Source organism: Anser brachyrhynchus, assembly GCF_964034855.1.
Source record: "Anser brachyrhynchus genome assembly, chromosome: 18".
NCBI lineage: Eukaryota > Metazoa > Chordata > Aves > Anseriformes > Anatidae > Anser > Anser brachyrhynchus.
Genome location: NC_137711.1, coordinates 6,501,568 through 6,523,427, shown reverse-complemented (window position 1 = coordinate 6,523,427; position 21,860 = coordinate 6,501,568). Strand labels below are relative to the sequence as shown.

Here is a 21,860-nt window from a genome sequence, read left to right as displayed (position 1 = left end):
GCCGTGTTCCTGCTGTGATAGTTGCAACAACACAGAGAGTGTGCCTGCAGCATTTACCACCCAAACTGTTCCCAAGCGCTTATCACCATAAACGAAGCTTCAAAACACAGAAGCAGAGGAGCAATCTTCTTCACTTTAATCAGTTGGGAGAGGCTGAGGCCTGCTGAGTGTACACCTTTCTACTTCTCTACGTGAACACCATTTTGGGGTCCCTCCTCAGCCAAGGCTGTGGGGTACATGGGTGCTCGGCGTCCCTGCAAACAGCCCCCATGAACGCAGCTGGAGTGTGCAGCAGCAAAGGCGACGTTTTTAAATAGCACGACAAAGGTCGCACCGTGACTCAGAGGCATTTGCTTTAAACCAGATCACATGCCTTTGATCTCATGCAACAGACTGCAACAGGCTTAGCAAAAATTTTGCTCGGCTCGTACAGAAAGACACAACCAACTGTATGAACAGTTTGGCTTAGAGAATGGTTTGCAAACAAGACTTATCCTCTTCTGTTAATGTTTAGTGACAACTGCAAATACGGACCTCAGGGACCTGGAGTCCAGCCTTCACCTGGACAGTCTTGTCACCTAGATCTTTTTTGTTGTTGTTGTTGTTAAACTCATTTCCTTTTTCAATAAAAGCTGTCTTAAATGATCCCACTTCTCAACCCAGGTCAGCACCCATGATCACATTTGCCTGTCTTTAGCACCCATGGCATGCAGCTGTAAAAATCAAACATAGCACACACAAATGTGAAGAAGTGGCCGATCTCATAGGAAGCAAGAATACTCTCTACCACACCACGACAGCTTTAAGCAATCCCAACTTATTAAACCTGGAAAAAAAATCCAATAGGATAAAGGGGCAAAATAGCCTGTGGGCCTCTTCCAAAGTGGTGCATGACCTCTCTCAGACCAACGGGGAAAATCTATTCAAGCAAAGAGAGCAAGATGAGGCCTAGAAAAATAAACATACACCCTAGGCCACGGGTAAAACTGCTCTGTGCCACTAGGTGTCATAGCGGAACAGCAAGAAGGGCCCGAAGCGTAGCTTTGCACTTCTTGCTACGGTTGTAAAACGCCTTTAAATTTTCCCCAGCACATCCATAGTGTCTCCATACAGCTTTGATCCTGCAGATTTCAAAACTCTGCACAGTGCAAAGGGGCGTTATGCAATGTTGTAACAAGGGAAGGGAAGCCCTGCTCAATGAGCGGATTTGTTTAGGGTTATGGGGCTTTTCTTTTTGCTTGAGCTCCTCTCCCAAGGCCACTGCCAGGGCTTTTAAGGACTCGAAGGCGATGCACGGGGACAGGCTCTCTCACGCTCTCTGGGGATGAGTATCCTACTCTCTAGTGTTTGTGCCAAGCCCTGTTAAATGCAGCTCGGGTTCACCACTGCTTAGTTACACAATGTACTTCTCCCTGGAGTCATAAGATTTCCTCTCGCAAGAAAGACTGTGCGGAGAGGATTAGCAGCAAGTGTGCTTGACTCCAGCCGCCATTGCCCGTCCTGTCTGCGCCTTGCGCCCTGGAGCCTCAGCCCAAACTCGCATGCGTTACCCCATTTATTGGCACTAGCATGCACATACCAGAAACAAGAAAAGCCAAGAGCATGCTCTTTCCTTGTTCCTTCCCTCCCCATTACCATATGGCAGTCGTTTTTGTGCCCATGCCTGGCAAGCCCCCATTCACACCTGTACATGTATTTCCGTAGTGTGGGCAGCAGGGCCTGTGCGGGCTGCAGGGTGCTGGCCATCTCCTTTGGATGCTGCTGGGATCTGCACCCTGTGCTGTGCTGCCAGCCCAAAAGCTAGCAGTCAGTGTGCCTCCTAAATGTGCCTCCTAAAGTCCTTGGCCTTCAGCAGAAACGCTGAGCTACTGCTCTGAGCCACAGCAAGAGTGTGTGTGGGGGGGCCCAAACAAGTGATATTTGGGTTTTTGTCTGTGATTTACAGGTGCTCAGCACTCCCTGTGCATTCACCACCCAAGGGGCATCCGTATCCACCAGCCGTGGGTGAAGTCCGTGCAGACTGTGGGCGACAATGGCAACACTGGAACTTGTAAGGCAGCGCCGAGCAGCACTCGTTGTCCCATGCTTTGACATCCTGCTGCTGCTTGGAGTAACCACAAGGGACGTGTCTGTGTAGAGTCGGGCCATTCTTTGTCCTTGGAACAAGCTTTCCAGATTCTATTGGCTTAGTTTTAATATCTGCCTTTTTGCAGGCTTCTGGGACCGAACTTCTGTATTGGTTCTTTTCTCCTTTTTTGGAGAAACCACGGTCTGTCCGTTAGGCCTGTGCCCCTCTTTTTGTTTTAAGGTTTGAAAAGTTTTTCACTCCCTTTGCATTTCAGGTTTAATTCCCCAGCTCCTTTAACTGACTTCTCAGTCATTTAAGGTTATTATTAAACATCTTTTTAAAGGTTTAATTCCCAGTTACAGTTGATAGATAGAGCTGTACAGTTGCATTTGAAGCACTCAGTCCCCACCCAACCCACCAGAAAAATGTTTCTGACAATTTTAACCAACCTGTACTCACATAAGTGTACTAGAAAAAAGATTTAGGGATAGCCAGAAAACTTGAACATTGTACTTCAAGAACAGGCATACACACACAGATTTAAAGCTTTATAGCACTAAGGCTCAGGCAGATGGCAGGACTGGTGGAGAATGAAGATGTAATAAATTAAAAGTCAAGCCCAATATTTGCCTAGCTCTAAGCTAACTTACCGAGCTCACTTTGGGCCTTTTACTGAGTGTCTGAATGCGGCGGAGAGGGGCACAGAAGAAGTCAAAGTCACACAGGAGAAGCAGTTTGTGTTATAGTGGTTTATTTTGTTGGCCCCATGGAAGTACCTGTGTGAGGGACTGGAGGAGAACTAGGTTAAATTCAAAGCCCCGTGTTGTCAGGTCTGAGTCTGCCTCATCCAGTGCTCGCTGTGTGCCAGAGGGAAGACACATGCACCCCAGAGACTGCTTCATCTCATCCTTGGGTAAGCATCTAAGAATAGCACACACAAATCGTCCTCTGGAGAAGCCTGTTGTGTCCCACCTACTGTCAAAGCAGCCAAAGGTAACGAGCCTGGAACCCAATAATTTCCAGCTGCCTCGTGTCAGACGAGTACCTGAGACAGGGTGGCTGAGGCCCTTCCCTAAGCCCCTCTGTTCTTGCTGAGGTAAATAAAAACTTTCAGCACGCTGTTGAATTGTGAAATTGTAGGGAACACACTGATTGCCTTTCCTTTGACTTAAAATCAACTTTGACCTAGTTGCCAGGCAGGAATTGCTCCTGTGACAGTGGTACGAGGGGCTGGGATTTAGGACAGGCCTCATTTTTTCCAGGGCTGTGCTCTTCCCTTCATGTTTGCTGGTGTTGCACCACATCTCATCCATTCTCCATGAGCATCAGCCAGGTGCTAGATCTTAGATGGTTCCTCTGTATCCCACTGTCTAGTTACATCGACATCCCACCAGAAGACCCTTGAAGAATGGATGTGACACAGGACTCATTAACTGCAGGGTGGCAGGAGGTGTGAGCGCTCACCTGAGCACGCAGATGCTCACGCCTGCAGCACATAGTGAAATTTGATGGAGGGTTGGAAAATATCCTTGATTTTGAGGGGAATCGTGATCTGCAGGAGAAGGATCTGCTCAGACAGCTAAACCCCTTTAGAAATCAGGCATGGTGTGTGGCTGTTTTTCTTTTCATTTGTTAATTTAACATTGTTCCTATTTGTAGGACAAATAAATCGTTTCTGAACAAACAAGCCAGAGAACTGGAACCTGAGGGGGGTGGTACATCAGCTCAGGGACTCGTGGTTAAGAAGCCCAGTAGATTTTGATAACAACTGGAAATTGTTCCGTGGATTAGTGTCTAAAGCCAGTTTGGCTTCAAGTAATGGCAAGCCTGAGCTGCAGTGCGTGGAGCCAAACTTCGCCCCTTGAGGGCTGTTGCTGTTCGCGTTGCAGTTGTGGAGCCTTCTGAGCTGAGGGGTGTCCGCACCCAGAAAGCCAAGCCGACAAGGTGCCTTTCTAGCTTTTCTCCAGGCATCTGGATGCATTCCTCTCTGTCCATGTCTGTAGCCCCTTGCTTTGCTCTGCTAAGCCATGAAATTGGCTTGTCCGGGGGACACAGGGCACATGTATGTAGCTGCCTGGCTCCTGCTCAGGGCCGTGTCCTACGTGGGTGTTTGGAGCCCAAAAGCTTCTGTGGATCTGGTCCCAGTTCATCTCCTGCAGCAGACGACTTGTGTAGCAAGTCCACGTGCTGTTAACAAGACAGTGGAGATGGTTCACCTGCATTTGTAAGCAAAACATTAAGTGTTTTGCTAAGCCAAGGTCTAAGCTTGTTTCTGAAGGGCTGTGTTTCTTTAGGAGAAGCTGCCCCCATGCAGAAGACCACATCAAGGTCTGAATTCTCCTTCAGTTGCATTTCGGCTGTCAAGGAGAAAACCACGAATGCAAATCATAACCAGACACACTTAGGAGCTATGCCCTGTGCACTCCTCATGGTCGTGAGACATGGCCAGCTGAAGCTACGAGTCAATTAGGAACTCTCCATTGACTTGGATGGGCTTTCAACCAGACGCTATACAATTCAACAGAGTAATTAGCAAAGCTGTAACTAAAGAGGTCTCCATGGAGATTGACAGCATCACCTCCCAGCTGGTACATTCTCTGCCTCCTATTCTAAATTTGTTCTTGCTGTCTTCCTGGCTCTAATCCATAAGGTTAGCTAAATCTTTCAACGTTTGTGATACATCAAGGCAGCGGAGAGAAGGACAAAGGCCATTGGGAGGGGGCCGAGAAAGAAATAACCCAGTGCTTTAAGGAAAGCAACAGAAACTGTTCAGACATATATAGTCAGAGTTTTGAGAATGGGATTAGGCAGAACAGCACCTCTGCCTGCCTGTCACTTGCAAATTCTTGCTAATACTTTAGGAGCTTATTGGAGGTCAGCACCAAACACCCAAACAGACTAATCTGTATTATAGACACATAATCAAAGTCACAAGGTTTTACATAATATATATTGGTGACACAAGAAGTGTTTGTTCAAATAATTTTGTCATCAAGATTAGTGGTCATGAAAGCCCCTACTGTGCGCTAACCTGGTTTTCTATGTCTAACCCATTGGTACGCCAGAGATTCCTCAAGGAAATTGGGAAGGAGCTGAGAGAGTGCAAACCAAGTATATGTTCTGAAACACCAAATTATTTGTTTTTTAGCTATGGCAAAGTTAAAAAAAAATATGAAAGAAAAGAAAGAGAAAAAGAAAAAAAAAAAAAGAAAAGAAGAAAGTACGTGTGTATGAGTTAGAAAGGGCTGTGCTATACTTCCAGCCCCTCCGAATGGCTGGGGCAGTGCTGACCTGCAGTTCTCAGCTGTGAGCTTGCCTTTGTGTGACCAAGAAGTGCTGAGCTCTCGCAGCAAGGCTGTAGCTCCAGACGCACAAACAAATGGCTGCAGATACGGTTTTTGCATACTTCATTTTTTCAGGAAGTTTTGGGGTTGCAGCAAGTCACACATCGCAACCAGAAGTTGCTTCTGGGGTGATGGCAAGCAGAGTGATGGGATTCACAAGACAAACTTGAGAATCCCATGTGAGTTTTATGTCCCCTTTCAGACAGGGGGAAGCCGTGGCACAGAGGGAGTAATAGGTCTCAGCTCACGGAGCGAGTCAGTGGCAGAAGTGGGAATGGGTCCTGTGTAGACAATAATTCCATATTGATTGAGAAATCTGACTGATTTTAGAAATAAGTTAGTTAAGTATATGGAAATAAGTGTATGGAAAATTAAGATTTTTTCCACACCAGAGATCTGTAACCACAGTGTCATAGAAACACACAAAAAAAAGCGTAAAATTGAATTTAAGACCATTTCCTCTGGGATGGGAAGAGACACAGTCAGCTCAAGCCACGGGTTGCAGAGATGATGATGATTTTGCAGGCACAGAGGCCAACTTGTTGTCATGCCTGAGGCATACAAAGCCGAAGGTCCTGTGAGGGTACCGCACATCCACCCACGCCACTACAGGCAGTCTGGCCCAAGTTCACCCCACCAGCCTGAAGTAACTAATTAGGAATCCTGTTGCCCTAAATATCAACAAAGAGAGAGCAAAAGCAATGCCATCCAGACAGCTGTAGAAGAGAAACCAGCACTTGGGAGGGCTCGGTCGTCCTCTGGCTTTGCAGCAGTGGCTAAAATCACTCCTGAAAGCTCCTTTGTAGAAGCAGAGCTGACTGAGCTGGCCTTCAGGTCAAGGAAAATCAAGCGCTGGGTGAGATTTCCAGGAGGGTTTGGCTGCAACCTCACCATGCTCCCCTTTGAAGTCAGGAGAACATTTACCATCGCCTTCAACTGGAGAAAAATCAGGCCATTACAGAGCACGTTTGAAACACTTGCCTCTGATGATGCTATGATTCCTTTGTACCTCACTAGGCAGAGAAGGCCTGCTGCGGCTGTCATTAAAACACAATCCCAGCAATTGGTTAGATAACACAATGAGCCCAACACACGGGCCTTAGGAAGGAAAATTTCCTTAGACAGGAAAATTATAACGATTAAACCACATGAATCTCTTAACCATTACCTACAATCGTGCTGCCAGCCACCATCACATCAGGCAATCAAGGGCTGGTTTTCTTCAACGCTGCCATCGAAAAGCAAAATGCTGCAGCTCCCTGAACCCCGCTGCGTGCAGGCTGCAGGTGGACGCGTTGTGCCGCAAACAAGAAAAGGTTAAAATAAAAATGTACATTGAATTAGCTGAAATTAGAAAGAGCAACAATGAAAAAAGCCATTCAATGCAGACAAACAGCCCATTCCCAGGGCAGGCAGGAGTCTCTCGTGCTAGGAAGATGAAAGGAAACAGAGCTTCGCTGCTTTGCAGACAAACCTTGTGAAATCTCCAGCCCGCATTCGGACCTGCTGCCAGCTGAATGCCAGGGAAGGGCACCCTGCACATACCAGGGCTGCATTTAGTCACATTTGGGCATTTCTAGTAGTGGTGTCAGCGGCCCAGCGGAGATTTATGAGCTCTTCCTGATGGCCTTCATCTGGATTCAGGCTCTGCTGAGCGCACACAACACTCGGAGCTGGCGGTGAAGCAGGGGACTGCAGGCTGAAGCAGAGCACTTCACCTTTTGGTTGGGCTGCCAAAACGCCCAGCTTCCCACGTACAGGGCTGCTCCTGGCTGAGCTTCTACCAGCAGAGCTTGGCGTGTGCTGTGCCACAGCCAGGACCGCAGACAACCAGCAAAACCAAATGAAGGCAATAAGTCCTCAGTTAAAAAGATTTTTGTCCTAATTTAGATTTAAATTCCACGAAGATGGAATTGACGCTAAAAGGCTTTCATGATCTTTGCAGAAATGGAAATAGCTCCATTTTGTGAGAATTAATTATTGTTTATAGCTAAGTTTTGGATACCAAACCCTTGGAGGAGCTCTGGGACTTCCAGGTTGTCCAGCGAAGCCAGCGGCCACTGCCTGATGGCGAGCCCAGTCGCTGGGAGCCGCGCTGCATCTCCTGGAGGGGCTCCCAGGCACAGCGAGGGCTCCAAACTGCTGCACATTCAGTGGTTTGGTGAAGTCTTTGCTCGGCTGGAGCTGACTTTGCAGCACAAAAACAAGCAAATTTGCAGCAGTTGTCTTTCACCTTAAAAACTCTCAGCTCAGTCTGCTGAAAAGGTTCATAAACTTTCTAAAAGGAGCAGCTCAGAGTGATGGTGAGCTGGTGCCTTCACACTATGGGAATTAACGCTTACAGTGCAAACCAGGAGAAACTCTGGGTTTTCAAGGAGGAAACATGAGAGCTGGGGGAGTTAAATTAAAGTGTAACAGCATTTGCCCAGCAGGTTAAAACCTTACTGTTTGCATAAGTTGACTCACATCACAAACAAAAGCAACATGACATTTCTATATTGAATTAGCCTTTTGAAAAGCAAATGGTGCCCATGGGGCTAGAAGCAGGGTCTCGGACTGCGGCCTTTCATGGCTGCTGCTGTGTGATTCTCAGCAAGTGACTTCCTCCCGGCTTTAAATTCCTTAAAATAAATAAGGGCGGTTGAATTAGGGTCATTGGCAGACTGACGTGAATCTGTGCAATGGGTTTAATAGTATCCATTAGCCTCCTACAGCCATACACATGGTACTAAATAAACTCACGTTCCTGGAGGAACATCACGTGCTTTGGTGAAAGATGTGCTGAGCACCCAGCCTGAGGCCCGTGCCGGCACTTGTATTCTGAATTTTCATTCAAACAGAACAGGAACCAAGAAAAACTGAAGATCAGCAGCAACCACAAATGTACTGGTTCGCCTCCGAGGATAGCACACCATGGCTTATGCAGGAACAGCAGTGCTGCAAGATGTGGGAATATCTCCATCCATTTGCACACCATGGATTTGGTGCCAATGTTTCCTAACATGCTGTTATTCAAGCTAACCTTCCCGATGGACAGCAGGATGAATTCATTCCCAGCATTTGACATTTGCAATCTTCACAACCCAAAGACACCAATTCCATAGCCTCCCTGAACTGCCTGTGGGGTATCTAAGGCATTGCTTCTGATAGAGCGAGGGAGACAGGCCGGCACAAGGCAGGCCCAGCTTTTCCACATATCTCACTGATAACCAGTTGATTATCTTCCTTTGTACCCTCTTTGCCTCTCACTGTGCTGTTTCAGACAGAATAAACCTAGCAATAATGAACCATCATCAAACTGGCAATTGCTTCCTGCTCAGCTTACTTAGCAGAGAAAGAGAAAGCAAATGATGATTAGTCGAATGTCTGCACTCAAAGATAAAACCCCCGAGCAGAAGCCATCTGCCGAAGCATAAAATAATAATTCTGGCGCTAGCCTCGCCTGAGTGCAATGCCATCAGCTCGTACCGAAACACAAAGTAATGCAGGCCTGATGCTGAGTTCTAGCAGGTGGCCCATAACCCTGTAATAAAGTCCCTAACATTATTGATTTTTCCCCCAAACTAAGCCTTTTTGTCTAACTACATTAACTTCTGCTTACTGAGCATCTGCGCACGAGGCGGGATGCACAGATACAGTGGCTCGTTTCGGTGAGCGATCGCTGCTCTAAATATGCCCTGGTTCCCTGAGCCTGTCCTTACACGTTGTTATCTGCTCAGATGGGTTATTTCAGGAGTCAAAACAGCTCTCGTTAGCTATGGCCGCTTACAGGGAGCGCTGACAAAAATCTTAACTAGGGGGAATCTGAAATATGCTTCCACCACTAATTACACATACAAATAGCTCTGAAAATAGGACCCAGGCACACCATTGCTTCCCCTCAGCCCAAATCTACCCCTGCTCATGTGCATGTGCTTCCAGAGCTCGCTGTGTAACTCAGCCTTTGCCTTTGCTTTGATGTTCAGAGGTGCATCACGTGGGGCCGAAAATCCTGCTCGCTTGGCCAGGGCCAGCGCGAGACACGCTCTTCTAAGGCAGGGAAAAACTACTCTGGGGGAGAAGGAGACAGCACAGCGGGCTGTCACTGTGGGGTGGTGGCTGCTTGTTGCTCCCTTTCAAGCTAAGGTGCAATTCAAGCACGCACAGCACGGGGCACGTGGAGGCGTTGCGAAGCCTCAAGCCCTGAAGCAGCCGCATGCGGTGGGCAGCCAGGCTGGGCTTCCTGGGCGACCCCAATAGCCCAGGCTCTGAACAGGTGCCGGTGGGGCTAGGGGAGCACTGCGGCACTCGAGAGGGGAGATTCGGCCCTTTACAATCTAAAGCAAGCTAAAGCCGAGGTCCCAGAGTCATCGTCCAGATTTCAGTGTGGGTTTGGAAGCAGCGTTACTGCTTGAGGCAAGAGGTTGGCTGCTGTGCTCCAAAGGGGATCTGGCGAGGACGTTCCCGCTAAAATGCCAGGCCATCTGCCTTAAAAACAGTAAGCTTTATATACAGAATGGAACATCGCTACTTTCTAAATGAGACAGCTTTTTAAAAAGAACTTTTCCTCTCCATTACATTTGCATCTGTGCGGTGACAAAGGCCACCTGATGCCTACAACTGGTGATGGTGGGGCTGCAAAAGAGCCTGCCCCGGGGCTCCCTGTGTGCTCAGGGTCACTGCAGGTAGGGCGGGTGTTAGTCCTCTATCTGAAGAAGGGCAGGGACTTGATACCGGCCTTGGACACCATATGTGGGAGTGGTGGACCAGGCTTTGCCTGAAGCAGGTCTCACAGGCGGAGGCACGCGGCTCCAGCCCAGCCAGCTCCCTCCTTCGGGGCAGGGGCAGGAGCCAGCCCAGCGCCCTGCTGCCCTCCAAGGCTGCACCCACAGAGCAGAGGGCTCCATTCCTACGGAACGTGCTCCCGAGGCAGCCAAACCCTCCTGTTGGGGCTCTCAATGGTGCAGCCGTGGCGAGCAAGCTACCAGGCGGCAGCGCTGGATCACGGCTGTGCCTGGAGAGGGGGTGGTTTGTGTTTGTGTTGGCAGAGCTGGCGCCAAGTGGCGGCCGGCCCAGACAGCACGAGAGGCCGAATTTGCAAGGGCCCCTTTGCCGAGGCAGAGATCAATGGGAGATGGGAGGTTGAACATTGCACGGTGGCAGCTCCTGCCAAGAGCCCTTCCACAATAACACCAGCAAATCTATCCGCCGTCCGCTTAGTAACTCCAGATGAGGATTGCTCAGTTTGCCTAATAAATATCATCAACAGTTTACTGTTCCTTTAGCAGTGGTTTAAGAAAAAAAAAAACACAGCAACACCACAATTATACTTGTTTGTGCATCAGAGGATCCCATTTCCCTCCTCAGTTGGAAGGGGCCACGCCAAACATTGGGGCAGCCTTTGGCACAGCAGAGAGGGGCAGGGACGTCCCATCAGAGCTTAGAAACAGTAAGAAAACGGACAAAGAAATTATCATTAATGAAAATAGCCACAGTTAAGGCAAGTCTAGATCAACAGCCTTAACCAGGAGGGTGGGTGTCCTGGGAGGGATTTCAGGGCCGTGCTGTAGGGTCAGATGGGCACCGCGTGTCCCCACCACCAGGAACAGAGCCAGGCCACTGCTTTGTGCCACCAGGACTCAGGCTTGTCCATGGGCGAGCCAAAGGAAGCTCTTCCCAGGTCCCCATCCAACAGCCTCAGATCAACACCTTGATCAGAAAGGGTGATTTGGGGTAGTAGTGGGATTTCTTCCAAGGCGTGAACTCATTTGTGAAGAGCTTTTTCACAGCAGTATCTGGCACTGAGTCCATAAGCCAAGATAAACCATAAATTCAATGATCAGAACAGAATTGTTTAGAGAAAATTGAGCATAAGCTTTATTTTATTTCTTATATTAAAGGAAAAAAAAATGCATGATACTTTATAAACAAGAAAGAACAGAAAAACCATGCCCAGGCACTTTGACAGTCTCTGATTCACAGCTGTCACAAGCTGGTGTTGTCCTGGAGTACCCAGTCAGATCCACTGTGCAGCTAATCTAATTTAAACCAGGTGAGCAACGAGCCTTCAGTGAAACCCAGAAGATACCAAGGGCATCATTCTCACAACCTGTGCTAGGACAGCCGGGTCCCTGCTGTCCCAGGGCCATCTGCATGCTGGTGTCACCTCCTGGATGTGGCCATGTCACAGCCTTTCTGTGATGTCCTGGTTGGGATGGGACAGCTGGCGAGGGTTATTTGGAGCCTCCTCTGACCTCAGGAGCTGCCTGGCGGCATTCACAGAGGGATTTATGGTGCTGTTGTCCTCTCTCTGCTGGCAGGGTTCAAGTGGCCAAGGGACAGATCCTTCCAGGGCTGAGCGCTCCCTGTTCCTGGAGTGGTGGGAGTCGGGGGGGCACAGCGCCTGTCCCATTTCCATTGGATTAAGGCAGGATTTGACTCCCTAAGAAGCTTCCTATGAAAAAGGTTTACTGAAAGCCTGATTTCTTAGTTAACATGAATTTCCTGTGCCTCATGTATAATAGTACAGCGACCCAACAAAACCATCGTTATCATTAAGGATAATTTCTTTGTCCTTTTTCTTAGTCATCTAGGCTCCTATGGGATGTCCTTGCTGCCCTCCACTGTGCCAAACGCTGACCCAACATTGGTGTGACAAGACATCAAATCTAGACATTCAGGTGGCCTTTCCTTTAGTGATACCTCTGACCTGCAAGAGGGATACAATTCAGTCAGCTGAGCGCATGTCCCATGCATCTGCTCCTTAAGGTCTCTTCCAACACAACCCATTCTGTGACTCCGTGGTTAACCTGCCCCCGTTAAGCTCCACCAGCCTGGCCAGCACATGCTGAATATGAAAATGAGGTACCAAAAGCAGAAAGCCACAGGGGGCTTACCTGCCCTTGGAGAAGATCCGTCGGGATGGAGGTGGCCATAGCAAAGCAGAAGACTGCTCCATTCATATGCCATGAGCCTGCGTCTGGTTCTTCAGAGCCCTGCTCTGCTCCCCCGTGGCTGAAAAGTGCCTCTGGGCAACCCATCCTCAGTCTGGGAGGGGAAAAATAAATAAGACAGGGTTATTCCTTCCTCTTTGAAGGGAGTCCCACCTGGGGTGGGCCCCCAGGGTGTTTTGTCAGCATGGCCAAAGCATGCAAGGAGGTGGCTTTGTGGCTCCAGGCCGCGGAGCTCTGCAGATCCACCTCTGGCCCATCATGGCAATGGGGTAAAACAGCCCCAGAGGACCCTAGAGGGGGTGGTAGGGAAAAAAATGATTTCTGCGTGGTGGCAGCCCCACGAACCGAGGGCAACCCCCCCCCTGCACACCCAGCAGCTGTCAGTGAGACCCCCCTGGACATCACCACCTCCAGCGCCGGGACAGCCGCGCGCGGCCAGACCCATGTACAGCTGGTTTCAAAGCCTGTCTGTAGTCAGTTGTACAATATAAAGTGTCTTTGTTTAGTCAACAGAACCACTAATACATGTGATTTTGTTGTTAATAGAGCTGTAAGAATTTTAAGTACCTCTTGGGAATGTGTCATTTTGGGTTGGCTTTTTTAGGCATCGCAGGGTGCTGCGCTTGTCTTTGTAAACAAGTACTGAATAAAACATTTTGCGCACAGCCGCACTTTGTACAAGTGTCATGCAGGTTTCTAAAGTTTCAGAGAGAATAAATCAACTGCAAACTGCTGCCTGGCGGTTGACTTCACTCCTTATACATAGCTAATTTGGACAACCGCTCTCCACACATCATATGAAATGCAAATGCTGTGCATATCGTTCATGCGGTCACATAAATCCCAACTGCTTGAGCCTCTGCCATGAACCTGGGGTGCCACAGAAATGCCAGAGCTGGGGGAAGATTCTCTCGGGTTGCTTGTCCTTCCTTTCGGAGGAAGTCCTTAGGACACGCTGGCACGTAAATGTACCAAGGAGGAGCAGGAGCCCGGTTCCTGGGGCATTGCCTGCATTTAGGCCTGTCCACGGCAGCTGCTGGTCACACTGGTTTGCTGCCACCACCACCACTGGGGAGAACTGGGCCCATGCTCAGCCACAAAAAGCAGCCCTACACGAATAAACCCAGCAGAAAACGGGTCGTGCATCCCACACGATCCCTCCTCCCGAAGCAGCGCTGCCGACCCGGCCCTGCTGACCCCCTCCTGGGATGCAAACTCACCTGGTCCTCCCAGGAGGCCCTGGGCACCCAGCAGGATCCGGCCAAGCCAGCCCAGAACTCAGCCTGGAGGCTCTAATCCTGCCAGGTGCTGAGCAGCTCGAGCTTCTGCCATGTGCTTCTACTTTTTGGCAAGTGTTCAGCACAAACAGGATCGGCCCCTTGCTGTAATAATCAGGGAATGACAAACTCAGCTTGACTGAATTTCCAACACCCCCCCCCCCCCAATGCAAAAATGCTGTACATTCCTTTATGCAGGTTTCCATAGAGTTGAACTTCTACTATTTTTTTTTGTTGTCGCCGTTAAAGGGGTCAGCAATGCACTGTATGACGGGATCTCGCTGTCGGGAAATGTGGAGGAATTCAGGGACACTTTTAACGTCTTGCTGGTGGGGTTGGAGGGCAACAGTAAAAGCAGCATCCTGGAAATCTCCACACCACAGTGAAAAAAAAGCCCGGAGGAGCCCTGGGCAGGGGGGGGGGGAGTTATGAAGACATTCTGCTTTGCAGATCCTAACTTTAAATAAGTTATTTCTTCCCTGCTTCCTTTGTTAAAATATGATATTCTAGCTTTAATTGCTTCAATCCTATTACTTGTTCCCTTTAGCAAGTGATTGTGTAGCCCCTTGCCGTGGGGAAATCCCCTGATCGTGGGTCCCTGTTATTTAGACAAGTACCCTTTCAGAAGTAAATGCCATTCTTAGCATAGGGAAGTACTTTAGGTCTAAAGGGGTTAAGAAGGCCTCCCTGCATTCAGAAACATGCAGGGGTCCCACCGTGCCAGTTCCAGCCTTTTAAACTCTTTCCAGCTTTTTTTTTCTTGCAACAAATCTGTCTGACTGCCACCAGGACATAGGAAGCGTGTGCCTGTCAAAGAAATCAAGTTTACTTTTTCTGACTTGTTAACAGAGGCAGGGTATAAATAGAGCTAACTCTGCTCAGACTATTAGCGTTTCTCTTAAAATAAGGGGGTAACTTCCTAGGACCTTTAATCCAATGAGGTCCAGACCAAGCTGCACTATCAGGAGAGGCAGCAAAGGAGCTTGCTGAAGCTTTTACAGAAGTCAGGTGCATTTGGGTTCCACAAAAATTTAAGGCTCACCAAAACAAGCAACCCCAGGCAAACAAGAACTACCTCCAGCTCGGTCACTGCCACTGCCCTGGAGAAGTTCTGAGATGTTGTTGGCGCCGTTCACTCGGTGGATGTGGATCTTGCTGGGGAAGAGCAGTGTTCTGTTGCTTCTGGAGGTCTCTCTGCAAGGGAGAGCTTTACCTCCCATACGGTATTCACACGCGGGGATATGCCCAAATGACATGAACCCCAACCTGTGGGTAGACGCGCAGAGCACTTGCAAGAGGGAGTGCGAAGCTGACCTGGTGAGTGATGCACATTTCTATATCTCTGCATTGCGGGCGGTGGGTTTTGTTGGTGAGCTTGCTTGCTTGCACCACGGTCTCTTTCTATTCCATGTAGCAAGGCACCGGCACTGTGCTGGACTTGATCCAGACAATGCACGCATTTAATTGACCCGTGACCTATATAAAATAGAAAAGGTTTGATGAATTATCAGTTAAGCGGGGAGGTGTGTGGCAGCTGTCACTTACGCTGCTGTGGGTATAGCAGCCACTCTGTTTTCATTTTCCTTGCTTTCTTGTCAAAGGAAACATCAGAATTTGATACTCCAGAACTCAGCATGCCTTGGGGCCAATCCACAGTATTTTAGCAGTATCACGATGTTCTTTATTGTTGGTAGCCATCATCAATGCTTTATATTCCCGGGGTGGGGAGGGAATTCTATATGAAATCATTTGATTTAACATGTAAATCATCAGCCTTTTCTGCACTTTGAAACATAAAGCGTGCTTGGAGTGCAGAACAGGGGCATAGTTAAAATGACCAAGCAGATGTTCTCTGTGATGCTCCCAGCTCAAATTGTGCTTAGCTTACCACCGTAAAAAACATTTTTCAACCTGTCAGCACTGCCAGCTCAAGCTGGCATCTGAAAATACCTGCTCTTCCTGCCTCTTACATCAACAGCAAAGCTCCTGCAGCCCAAAGCAGGCTGACAGCCACACGTACCGTGCAGAAAGAAGTCATTGGGTTCGTGCTCTACAGCCATGTTGTTTCTGCAGTACTAGAAGTAGTGGAGGAAAAAAAAAAAAAAAAGAGGGGAAAAAGGCTCATCTAGTAAATGAAGAGATTTGCTCCAATGGATCCCATGTGTTATGAACGAAGGTGTTCTTTTTACTTCCGTCAGTCCCGATAAAGCCTTCTTTATTTTAACTACCAGGTGCAGCAATGAATATTAAAAGACTTCTAAAAACCCAGCAGCAGCAGCGAACATTGTTTTAATAATTTACTGGTCAAAACCTGAAAGCCAGAAGCCACTGGATAAAAATACTCACTTTAGCCTTGTCTGAGCAGAGTCCTGGGAACTCACATGCAGGAGTCTGACTTTGCTAAACCATGCTCCTTAACCTCAGCTGAAACCGTTTTGCAACTTTGCTTCTGAAACCTAGTAATGTGCAGCTGGAAATAGGGAAAGAGTTATGTTATTAGGTCATCTTTTTCCCAATAAGGAAAGGATACTGGACTCAGGGGAAACTATTGAGTTTGGTAGCTTAAAAAACATTTTGTTCTCACTTACAGAGAAATCCGCTGGATTTCAGGGGGCTGCAGATGTTTAACACATGGTGGAAGCGTGCCCTGTCATGTACATGGTAGCAACGTTCATGGTCCCTTAAAGTAATCCCTAATGAAAAGGCCACTGTGATTCAGTGGACACATATCAAATACCTTTTCTGTAGAAAAGACAAAAATTCTCCTAAAATTAACCACAATTTAGAGCTGACTGTAGCTAAGATGGGGTGTAATAAATTACTAGAATAGCAATGCTGCATTTGAAAATAGGACTAAAATAGGACAGAGAAGCCATAATGAGCTGTTTTGGGTTTGTTTTTCTAAATACCATAGAAAAATTATTTTTGGAGCAAGAATTTCCTTACTTTTGAGGTATTCTATTATTTCCTCTACAATGTGAACAATTACAAATCCTTGGCAGTTTTACCTCCAAGAGTAGGCTGTTAGTCTCAGGGAATTCAAATAATACTTTACATACTTCTGTGGAAAATAAGAAGGATTACTGCCTACAGCCATATGATAAGTCTTTCCATCCGCTCTTGTTTCTCAGGGCTTGTCCTCAGGCATTTCGGAGTGCTGAAGGGGGGTTGTTAGTTCTGTAGTCAAGCAGTCCATGTGACTCTAGGAAAGACTTATGATGTGGTTAGTGTTTAAGAAATAGCAATACCTTTTCCTTCTCTAGAGGCTTCTCTTGAAGCACTTCAGAACCCCCAACGTGTTCAGCCACCTCCTGGGAGACACTGGAGGGGTTTATACTTGGTGCCAGTGGGGACACTGAGTTTTGGATCGAGTGAAAGACTTCGGTCCACTGAGCTTGAAACCTTAAAAGTTTCTGGGGTCTCTGCTTACTGGGTCTCTAAAGAGGACTTAACTCTGTCCCCAGTAATTGGGTTGTTTTCTTACCCTGCAGGAATGCGAGACCTTTGAGAAGTGCTGTCCCAATGTCTGTGGGACAAAGAGCTGTGTGGCGGCTCGGTACATGGACGTCAAGGGGAAGAAAGGGCCGGTGGGAATGCCCAAAGAGGCAACCTGCGACCGTTTCATGTGCATCCAGCAAGGCTCAGAGTGTGACATCTGGGACGGGCAGCCCGTGTGCAAGTGCAAGGACAGGTGTGAGAAGGAGCCGAGCTTCACCTGTGCCTCTGACGGGCTCACCTATTACAACAAGTGCTACATGGATGCAGAAGCTTGCATCAAGGGCATCACATTGAACGTAGTCACCTGTCGATACCACCTTACCTGGCCGAACACCAGCCCTATCCCCCCAGAAACAACGGCTCGCCCTACTACCGCCTATTCCGAGACAACGATCATCGATATCCTGCCGCCGGCTCTCGTGAACAACCCCGTCCATCAGTCAGTCTATGTGGGAGAGACCGTCAGCTTCCTCTGCGACGTTACAGGGAGGCCCAAGCCAGAAATCACATGGGAGAAGCAGGTCGATGGGAAAGAAAAAGTCATTATGAAGCCAAATCACGTCAGAGGGAATGTTGTGGTCACCAACATTGCCCAGCTGGTCATCTACAACACCCAGCTTCAAGATGCAGGCATCTATACCTGCACGGCCAAAAACAGCGGTGGCCTTCTCAGGGCTGATTTCCCTTTGTCAGTCATCAAAGGAGAACCCACATCCAAAGAAGCTTCTCAGAACAAAACACACTTTCCAACTGATGAGTGCCTGAAGCAACCAGACAGTGAAGACTGTGGAGAAGAGCAGACCAGGTGGTACTACGATGCAAAGAAAAACAACTGCTTTACTTTCATTTACGGGAACTGTAACAGCAACCTCAACCACTTTGAGACCTATGAGAACTGTATGTTAACGTGCATGAACGGCCCAATCAACATTTGCAATCTGCCAGCCCTCCAAGGCCACTGCAAAGCCTACGAGCCCAGGTGGGCCTATAACAGCCTGACAAAGCAGTGCCAGTCTTTCATTTACGGCGGGTGTGGAGGTAACGAGAACAACTTTGAGAGCCGGGAGGCATGTGAAGAGATGTGCCCTTTCCCAAAGAACACGCACTGCAAAGCTTGCAAGCCACGCCAGAAGCTGGTGACCAGCTTCTGCAAAAGCGACTTTGTTATCCTGGGCCGCATAACAGAACTGACCGAAGATCAAGACTCAGGACATGCCCTGGTGACAGTGGAGGAGATTCTCAAAGATGAAAAAATGGGATTAAAATTCCTGGGGAAGGAACCACTAGAAATCACGCTTTTGAACATGGACTGGAGCTGCCCATGTCCCAACATGACCACAGTGGATGGCCAGCTCATCATCATGGGAGACGTCCACAATGGCATGGCTGTCCTACAGCCAGACAGCTTTGTGGGGACCTCCAGCATCCGGCGTGTACGGAAACTCCGCGAAGTCATCCACAAGAAAACCTGTGAGCTTTTGAAAGAGTTCTTAGGATTACATTAACCTCCTGCACACGTGTCAGCCTCCCAGACCTGTGTGTTATGTAGGGCTAACAAGCGCTAGGCTAGTGCACAAACTAAACGAGCTGTTTGAAGATACAGTGTAGGAATTATGCAGAACCCTTATTTTAATCCATTAATGATGCTTAGCAACAATGTAGTATGGTCTTTGGCAAGCACGTAAGACAGCAGCAAAAGGCTACTAATCTTGCATTGAAATCAATTTGTCCATATAGGAATGCCATTTAAGTAGATGACTCACTGTAGTAATTATACAATTTTTATATAGCTTCCATCATAAATGACGGAATTCATAGCATTTGTGTAGCTAATTGGTACACAGCTAAGTAATATATAATGTCAACTTAATCTGTCTCATTTACAGTATGGAAATGTTATGGTAAGTCATTATAAGTAAGTCACACTCTTGTCTCCTCATAGCAGCACTAATATATTTCACGAGAAAAGCCTGTAAATTATTGTCTGTATTTACAATTGCGCACATTTAACCAATCTATGTGTTATGAATTTGCTTATTTTAATTCCTAGCAGTTTCCTTTGGATTGTACCTCGTTTTTTGAATGGCAACTACTACCTGCTGGCAATCCTTACCTGAGAAAACTCCCACTGAAGAACTCCCTTGATCCTAAACCCAGGACAACAGGTCCATGTAAAAGCCCGAGGCACACTCTCACCCCTGAAATTACTTTTCTGTCATAAAAACAATGTCATCAAACAACCTTATTCTATTGCACTTTCCTATTTTTGTTTTAATCAATGTGTTGTCTATCACACAAAGTGCGAGGCAGGAGGATGGTGGTGTGCTGCCAGATGTTTTGCTTTTGAAAATCCTTTACATCTGAGCACATGCAGTGATTTATTGCTTAATTTCATCAGAAAGCCTGTTTTTATAGGCGAGAAAGTAAAATAAAAGCAGTCAAAATGAAATCCAAAATAGAAAAGTGCAATACACAGTCTGCAGACTTTTCACATATGCACAGACACAAAGCCAGTGAAGAACAAATGCACGGACACAGACACAGTGGACAGTTTAAAGATATTTATCAATTTCAGCATTTTAGGGCATGCTTTGAAACGATGGAAAACATCTTGTGCTAAGCCACTGTATATATGTGCATGAATAAAAACCCCAAGAAAGATGGTGTGGGCTGTGGGTGTGAGCACGCATATACACATTTTAACATTTGTGTGTCCAAAAATGTAACATTTGCCTATGTAAAAATCCTTAAATAAAGAAAAGGTTGATCCTGGAAAAATCCTGCCTCTACTGGGGAATGTTCTTGCCCGTCAAAGTGGGACATGAGGGCTACACAGTGAGTGTCATCCATAGCACCTCTTAGTTGGGGTGGGTCACCTCATCCAAGGCACCTCTTGGTTGGGTCACTGCAGTGCCCACCATGGCACAGAAAGCAACCAAGGGCTGGAGCAGCCCCCAACCCCACCTCGGGGAGCTGTGGGAGGTGCAGCGAGCACTGCTCCATGCTGACATCCAACAGGCAGGCTGGGGGCTGTGCCTGCTCCTGCGCACCTATGTACGATAAGGGCTGACAGAAGGAGATGAAGGAGGTAGATATTGTACTTCAGTATGGCATGCAAGCCTCTAAATCCCCAAAGCTTGCACACATTGGGTGTTTTGCAACCGTCAGGGTTTGGGAGAAAGAAATTTAACAGTGGGGAAGGTGAATTGAAAAGTTAAAGGTGGAGCCCAGCTTCAGTTTTCATGGTGGGTTTTGTGCTCAGCAGCCGAGCGATGGGCAGGGACCCCAAGGAGGCAGAGAGCTGGGCTCCTCTCCTGGTGGTCTGGGCTTGGGTTGCATCTGAAATGCTCCGGCAACAGGAACTGATCTAAATCTCTGCTTATCTGTATAATTCTGGAAGAAGCTGGGTGGGAGGGAGAGGAGCCTGGATCAGACTGCTGACCAAGAAAATACCTGCTTGCTTTTTTTTGTTGTACCTTTCCTGAGCGTATGTGAGAAAAATTCCAATTAAAGTTTCGTAACATTTACTTATGTTCTCATGACAAATCCTTACTGGGGCCAAGAGGTGCCAGCCCCGCTGCCCTCCCAGACCCCCAGCCCAGGCCATGGCATCTGTCATACAAGCAAGCTGCAGGAAGTGGCATGTTCCTGCCATACTTTCCAACACCGAGGCATTGGAGGATGGAGGTTTAATAAAGACTGGCTTTATATGGTCCTTTCTTCCAAAAGCTAAAGGATTTTGCAAGTGTGGGAGTGTTTGAGTGGCTCTGGAGATGTACCCGGTTGTTCCAGAAGAGCTGGATGCAAAAGCTGCTGAGAGCAAAAAGCAGCTGATGCATGGATTTTCCAGCAAGCACATTACTGTGCTCAAGTCTAAAACGCAGTCTGAGAACTGCTGTTCCCTGAGGCAGAAGGAACCATACCGTGGGCATCCCCTCTCGGGGGGAAAAGCCATCCCTGGCCATCCCAGCAGCACCTCCCCTGGGCACACGGCTGCCATGAGCAGAGCCTCTCCACCTTCTGACCTTGAAGAGCTTAGCTCGCCACTCAAAGCTAATATTTTAGTTCAGCCTCTTATTAAACCCTTAAGAAGCCTAAAATTCAAGTCTGACCAGTCAGCCAGCCCGAGGAAAGCACACGCACAGGACCAAGCACTGAAGGATGTAGTTAAAGCCCTTGCAAGGCTAATAGGTACTTGCACAGAGCTCCTGATCAGAAAATCCCTCTCGCATTGTTCACACATAGTTTTCTGTCCTGTTCTCTAGGGTGCATATTTCAAGGCAACCTTAAGGTTGTCAGAAAGCTGGATGGAAATGCCAGTTTGTATGAAAAGTATGAGAGAAAGGAAAAAGCCTACTCGATTTCACTCCTGGCCTGGAAGCAGGCTGGGAAAGAGCACGGTGGTGGAGCAGGAGGCAGGCGACCCTCTTCAAAGCACATGGCAAAGGCCAGCAGCCGCTGGGGCAATGCTGAGTCAAACGTGTCCAAGCATGGAGAGCAGCAGCATTTCCATGGACACCCACCCGCGTTAGCGGGGCTGGTGCTGAGTTTGGGCAGAGCGGGAGGTCTGAAGGTCCTGGGACCTGTGCCAAACTTGGCAGCGGGTAGAGCCAATGTGTGGGAGGAGAGGGAGCAGGGACAGGGACCTGCAGGGACAGAGACCTGCAGGGACCTCTGCAGGGCTCAGGGAGGTGTGCCGGACCCTCGAGCTGCAGGAGTGCACAGAGAGTGAGTGATCCAG

General features: G+C 48.1%; 1 protein-coding gene and 1 long non-coding RNA gene across 5 annotated transcripts; one reads left to right on the top strand and one right to left on the bottom strand.

Moving 5' to 3' along the window:
• Window positions 1–2,477: 2,477 nt before the first annotated feature.
• Window positions 2,478–17,105, bottom strand: LOC308179780. 2 transcript variants are annotated; one of them, XR_013940528.1, is made up of 6 exons: window positions 16,210–17,105; window positions 15,968–16,091; window positions 14,697–15,097; window positions 13,565–13,726; window positions 12,288–12,438; window positions 2,478–12,100 (listed from the first exon to the last, which is right to left on the bottom strand). It is a non-coding gene; the product is annotated as an uncharacterized lncRNA (long non-coding RNA). The 2 variants fall into 2 exon arrangements; XR_013940527.1 differs by having other exon boundaries at window positions 15,968–17,105.
• WFIKKN2 (WAP, follistatin/kazal, immunoglobulin, kunitz and netrin domain containing 2) lies at window positions 14,738–20,898 on the top strand (the record flags this gene model as incomplete). Of its 3 annotated transcripts, none has more annotated exons than XM_080560418.1 (3): window positions 14,738–14,938; window positions 17,113–18,589; window positions 19,173–20,898. In XM_080560418.1, 3 exons carry the CDS (start codon window positions 14,738–14,740, stop codon window positions 19,199–19,201), a joined length of 1,707 nt encoding a protein of 568 aa, XP_080416544.1. In that variant the 3' UTR covers window positions 19,202–20,898. The 3 variants fall into 3 exon arrangements, with proteins under 3 accessions (XP_080416544.1, XP_080416543.1, XP_080416542.1); XM_080560417.1 differs by having other exon boundaries at window positions 19,170–20,898; XM_080560416.1 differs by having other exon boundaries at window positions 17,113–20,898.
• Window positions 20,899–21,860: the final 962 nt, after the last annotated feature.